Source organism: Phyllobates terribilis, unplaced genomic scaffold, assembly GCF_046119375.1.
Source record: "Phyllobates terribilis strain yellow unplaced genomic scaffold, ASM4611937v1 Scaffold_5754__1_contigs__length_49283, whole genome shotgun sequence".
Lineage (NCBI taxonomy): Eukaryota > Metazoa > Chordata > Amphibia > Anura > Dendrobatidae > Phyllobates > Phyllobates terribilis.
In genome coordinates, this window is record NW_027368499.1 from 7,270 (window position 1) to 13,546 (window position 6,277).

General features: G+C 32.5%; 1 protein-coding gene across 1 annotated transcript; it reads right to left on the minus strand.

The window, feature by feature from the left end:
• Window positions 1-459: 459 nt before the first annotated feature.
• On the minus strand, window positions 460-5,672 carry LOC141250467 (uncharacterized). Its single transcript, XM_073669980.1, has 2 exons — window positions 5,489-5,672; window positions 460-1,451 (listed from the first exon to the last, which is right to left on the minus strand). Exons 1-2 carry the CDS (start codon window positions 5,670-5,672, stop codon window positions 460-462), a joined length of 1,176 nt encoding a protein of 391 aa, XP_073526081.1.
• Window positions 5,673-6,277: the final 605 nt, after the last annotated feature.

The window sequence follows — 6,277 nt, forward strand, 5'->3', positions numbered from 1 at the left end:
ACTCTACCCTCATTAATAGGGTCAAATTTCTCCCAATTAACCAAACCCTTGAGTTTACACCCAAAAAGCTTTTAGAGATTATAAAGAAATAACTAGTTATATTAATCGATACATATGTATAAGATGTGAGGAAAGGAACAAGTAATGATCTCTCAATAACATAAGTGGTAACCTTAGACATTTATAAGCAGTTGTCTTCAGAAAATATAAGCATATAACTCACAACTTTGTACTAATTATCACCAATCTAAAATTTTGAAATCCACTTTAATATCTTAAACAAAGAATATTAAAGTTTTACAAGACAAACATAAAGAACAAACTTGCAGAACACAAACATAAAGAACAAACTTGCAGAACACAAACACATCAAATTGAAGCATTTTGTAGGTAGTACAAAAGTTTCAACGTTATTGAACACAAACACATTAAACACAAAACATATTGAACACAAAGACATCAAATTGAAATACTCTGGAGAACAACAGTCTCGATGGTAATGCCTGATCCAAACCCAAATAAAACACCCCATTCAAGCCCTTCCCCCGTTGTCTTTAGCCCACCTTGTGTCGACTTCTTGCGCATTAGATCCAATATAAAGAACACAGTCGCACTAGCCATGTTTCCATATTCTCTAAGAATCTCCCTGCATGCAGATAGCTTATCTGACCTCAAGCCTAACGCCTCCTCGATCCGATCTAAGTAAGCAACCCCACCAGGATGCGCTACCCAAAAGATAGAGTTCCAATCTGATATCCCTAGAGGCTTAAACGCATCTTCAAGACAACAGCCTACATTACGAGAAATATGTTCAGGCACGCCCCTTGCAATCTCTAAGGTTTGCCCTATCTCCCTTGCACGTACCCTAATGGAGTCCTTAGTACCAGGGATGAATGTCTGGTTAGCGCTCAGGATGCGAAATATTGGCCTTTCTAGCTTCACATCTGGGTCCGACCCGATTATCAAAGCAGCAGCACCATCCCCTCCAGCGGCTTGGCTTATTAGTGTCATCATGTTGGATTCACTCGGGGCGAAATAAGAGACTAACAATATCTCAGCACACACAACGAGAACACGTGCACCCTTGTTGTTCTCAGCAAGGTCTTTGGCAAGGCGAAGGAGGGTCCCACCAGCATAGCACCCGAGTTGGTAGAGCATGTGGCGCTTGACAGAGGAGCCGAGACCCAAGAGATTAGCGAGCTCGAGATCAGCACCAGGCATCTCGAACCCAGTAGTGGTGTAAAAGACTAGGTGTGTTATGTCGGATTTGGGTCGGCCCCACTCCTGGATGGCCTTTTGGGCTGCCACGTGTCCGAGTTTCGGCACCTCCTCTACCACAATGTCTTGCCTTGTATTGAAAGATGATGAAGAAGGGGAGATCAGTTCTGGGTGCTTCTTTAGAATCTCTTCGTTAACATATGAATGCCTCTTGCGTATCGTTGTCTTTTCACCTAAATATCACAAATTTGATGCAAAAACAATAATTTCAAAATACATGTATCTTATCCTAATTCTAATTGAATACGAAGTTAAGCAATGAGTAAAAAACTAAATGACTTATTAATCACATTAAGTATCAATGACAAATGACAAATGCTCATAAGTCTACTAATTCTCATTAATCAAAATAATGGTGATATTTAGACATAAATAAGCAATTTACCATAGAAGATTAAAGATTGAATAAAATAATATGAAAGTAATTATATTTGCATGGTTTAACTGTAATTTTTGAAAACGATGATTAATTTGCAGTATTAGGTTTCAAATAATAGTCATATATATAGAATAAGGATCCGGTGAAAACAACCATAGGTGTGAAGTGCGAACTTTCTCGGGTACACATATAACACGCTAATGTTCACATCTAAGGGGATAAAAAAATCACCCAGAAAACATTAAAAAACAAAACAAAACAGTTCACCATTAATTACAAAAATGTCACCGCGTGGATTCATTAAAAACTCCATCTTTTAATCTCTGCCCTCCATTTTCTAATCTAATAGCTCAACATTCTTCACATTTTAAAGCATAAGGGAAGTTCATACCGGAACTCACCTCCATATATATATTTGACAAAACTGCACTTATATAGCTTTGTAAGAGTCAGTTCAGTAATATCTTGATAAGACCTTTTTACAAATAAATATTTATTCTTTTATTTTTATTTTTTTATAACCAGCCACAAGTGTCAAATTTTTTTAAATATTTATCATAGAAAATTATAAAAAAATCTTTATAAAAATATTATAAATATGGCACTAAACAATATCCTAAATCAATGATCATATTTTCTAAAACCAATATCTTGTGCACAAATTCGTACGGGAGTTCAAGGCCCGTGTGAAATATGGGCTCCCCATATGCTAGTTAATGGAAAGTATTATCTGAACTTTAAACGAATAACAATCTTTTTTTACAATGTAATGAGGATATTTTTGTTGAAATTAATCTTAAAATATTTTTATTAATATTTTTCCTTTGAATTTGCTCTAAAAAACTTGAAGAAACCTCTAAGAACTTCTCAAATCTCTATTTCCACCAATAACTGCAGTTATTCTACTCTTGTAATCTATATTTTTATTGTTTTAGGGGCTATCATTAACTCATACGTCGATGATAAGCCTCATATTTGCATATTTATTAGTTGTTTATATGTTTATTTGTAATTTTAGTATGGATAGTCTCTCTTTGAGTGAGAATTTCGGTTCTCCCCTTATAGTAGAAGGTGTCCAGTCCCTCCTTATGAGGGGTAATGTTGAGTCCCCTCTTTGAACGAGTACTAGTGGTTTGGACTCTCGTGTTGGGAGAGATACAAACAGTAATTTATGTTATAAATGTGCATCAAATATACATTAGTTTTCTATAGACGTGCAATATATTCTTATTAAATGTGCAAGATTTTAGTAGTAATTGTGCAAGATCGTCTAGTAAATTTGCAATATATTCTAAGTAAATTTACAATATTGTATAATTAAATGTGATTGACAATTTTAATATATAAGTTTTTTAATCATATGTTCATCGGTTTTCTATATATGTGCTAGACTTTTTTTAGTAAATACACATGTAGATTTAGGTTCTAGTAAAATAATATATTAGAGTAAAAGGGTAGTAGTATTTTAAGATGTTAGATTAAAATCAAATCAAGGGTCAAGATTAAAAAGAGAAATATGAAAATCTTGTATTATAGATAGGTTCAATTTCCAGTCCTTTGTTTATAGGGATTTCCACTTCCCTAATATAACCATCTCGTCCATTATGTATTTCAACTATCATCGTCTTTCTTCTTCTTTATATGCTTCTCCTCTTCATTTGTGTCACGTCTTGCTTCATTATTTATTCCAATCCATTCATCACCGACACAAAGCAACTGATTGGGCAATTACATTGTTTAAAAATAGTATTTCTCCTCTTTATTTGTGTCTCATTGATGGCTATTTTCTTTTACTTTTAATTCTATGCTTTGGGTTTAATTACGAAGAATGATTTTGTTTCAATCTTACAGATTGACTATTCTAGGGTTCTTTTGGGGTTTTATTTATTGTTTTATTTTTAAGGTTGATTCAGTTCTATGATTTATTTGAATCATAAATGAGATGAAAACATGTTTATAAAAATAGTTTTATTTTTGGTACGCTTAAAACCTTAAAATATAATGTGGGAACATATTCTCTTTTTATTCCTAGTGCATAACTTGTTTTCTCTAGTCCACGACTTGTTTTTCCTGATCTAATACTTGTATTCACGATCTTTTGTTATTCATGTTCTCATTAGTTTTTCCAGGTACATTACTTATTTTTCTTGATCTCAGAATCGTTGTTCATGATTCGTTGTTATTCATGTACTCATTAGTTTATCCTAGTCCACGACTTGGTTTTCCTTATCTAAAACTCGTTATTCATGATCCATTGTTATGCATGTTCTCAGCCCGCGAACCATTGTTCCATAAAAAGGAAAAGCAACTAACACATCAATCATGATTTTTTTTACATACTCCACACTCAAAAGCATCTTAGAACTAATTTGAATTGACATTACAATGGATTAGTTTTATGGATTCAATATCATTGCATAATACAAGAATAAAATATCTAACAAATTACGAATACTCAATCTAATAAAAAAGCAAGCCGGTAGAATATCTATACATGATTACGGAAAACAAGATCATGCATATATGAATAACTCTAGATTACTCAGGAAAATAGCAATTTCGCGTAAACTGTAACCTCTTGAAAATAGCAATTCCAGGAAAATAACAATTTCACATAAATTTGGAAAACAGAACCATAAACACCACATAATAGAGAAACGAACTTGAAACATAACTACAACTGCGACCAATGAATACTTAAATTATGCTCCCGAATATCATGTCATAAATCAAGAAAATTACAAGATTTAACTCGAAAAATACACCTTTAAATAGAACTACAACTGCTACCAATGAATACTGAAACTAGATTCCGAATATCATCTCATAAATTGGAAAAATTACTATGATTAACCCAAAAAATACACCTTTGAAATAGAACTACAACTATAATCAATGAATACTGAAACTACAATCCCGAATATCATGTCATAAATCTTGATAGATGAAGAAAAAAATGCTTTAATGGTTTCCTAGTAATAATTAGGATGAGGAAGAAGAAGCATTCATGAAAAACACGAAAACTGAAACACGCACACTTGAAAAAAAATTCTTTTTTCATATTTATTTTTCCTTCCTAGAATCTCTCTACTTGATTTTCTTAAAACAATCTAATTATTCCAATCAAATTCAGCTCATCCATTTGCTTTAATTTAACGGTCCAGATTAATACTACAATTTTACCACAAGAACCGTTTTACTACAACCCACCTTTATACATATAAATTTTAGTAATATACGTGGATTGTTTAAAATATTGACATTCAAAATGTAATATAAAATCATTATAATTTTATTGCACTTACACATTCAAATTATTGCACATTTTTAGTAAAAAAATGTTGCACATTTAAGAACATAGTAGATTTTATCTTTAAAAATCGCATACAATATATATGCAAATTTATAGCACATTCTAGTGTAAAACGACCTAAATTTTATAAGAAAGTGTTGCACATTTCGTGTAGAAATTCTGAAGTCAAGGGCTAGTCAATGATTAGTTGATGGTGTTGGTTTAATCAACTCATGTTAAATGGGATTGAATCCTAGTCATTGGATTTTTTTCCAAATCCAATTACTAGTATTTAATCTCATTTCTCACACACAAGAAAAGTTTCTCACATAATACTTTTCCATAGCTAATTATAGTTAAATGAATTTGTTTGTTTTAAAATTTTAACCTTAAAATATGAAAAGATATGTTCATAATTTAGTATTATAAGTTCAGTATTCTGATAATGAAATTGAATTATGAAATTTTCTTTTTTAAAGTTTTAAAAAACTAATTCTAGAAATAACATATAACAGCCATAGATATGAAGTTGTACTTACACATTCGCTTGAACTTTTCCTTGAGCTCCACCATATGTTCAGAGTTGGTGTCTCGGAAATACTGATCGGGGAAAGTGTCTGCCAGGACATAGTGTTGGGGATTAGCGGTAGCAATGGCCAAGATGGTTGCTGGGCCTTCAGAGGGTTGTCTTGCGTTGATGAATGCGTCAGCTGATGTGGTCATTTTCTAGATTGAATATGATTGAACCACTGTGCCCTGTATCTATATCATTCAATATCAGTGAGCCAATTCAAGAAAATGGAACTATATATAATCGTAATAAAACTAAATAGTATGATTTGCACAAACTAAATGGGCCCTCATAATTTTTATCAGTGCATGCCCCATTCTGGCAGCCCCCTGTTTGCAGTTCATGTCTTTTACATGCACTCTCCTTCTTTGTTAGCTCTGTGGGCTGTAGCATCTTTAAACCGTCCTTCTATTGCAGTCCAATGCATTTGAGATATATTGTTTCAACAGAAATGACTAGGCCACGTGTTGGGAGAATGACACACAAACATTATCTCTTTTTTGATATAGTATATTACTATCCTTTCCGTCCCATTAACATCTTCCCACTTCTTACAAAAAACGGAATTTAGAGATAAAAGTAAAAGTAATAATTGTGGGGAAAAAAAATGGAGAGAAAGAAGAAAGAGAAACAAAAATTATATATTGAATGAAGATAAAGTAATATTGAGAGAAGAGAATTTGTATTGGATAGAGTGAAGCTGTGTTAGAAATTCATAAAGTGGTTGTGAATTGTTTCTAGAAATAGGAAGGGAGAA

Coding starts and splice junctions, on each gene's coding strand:
- LOC141250467 (XM_073669980.1), bottom strand. CDS start 5,672: ATGACCACATCAGCTGACGCATTCATCAACGCAAGACAACCCTCTGAA. Junction 1,452..5,488: donor GGAAAAGTTCAAGCGAATGT/GTAAGTACAACT, acceptor TGTGATATTTAG/GTGAAAAGACAACGATACGC.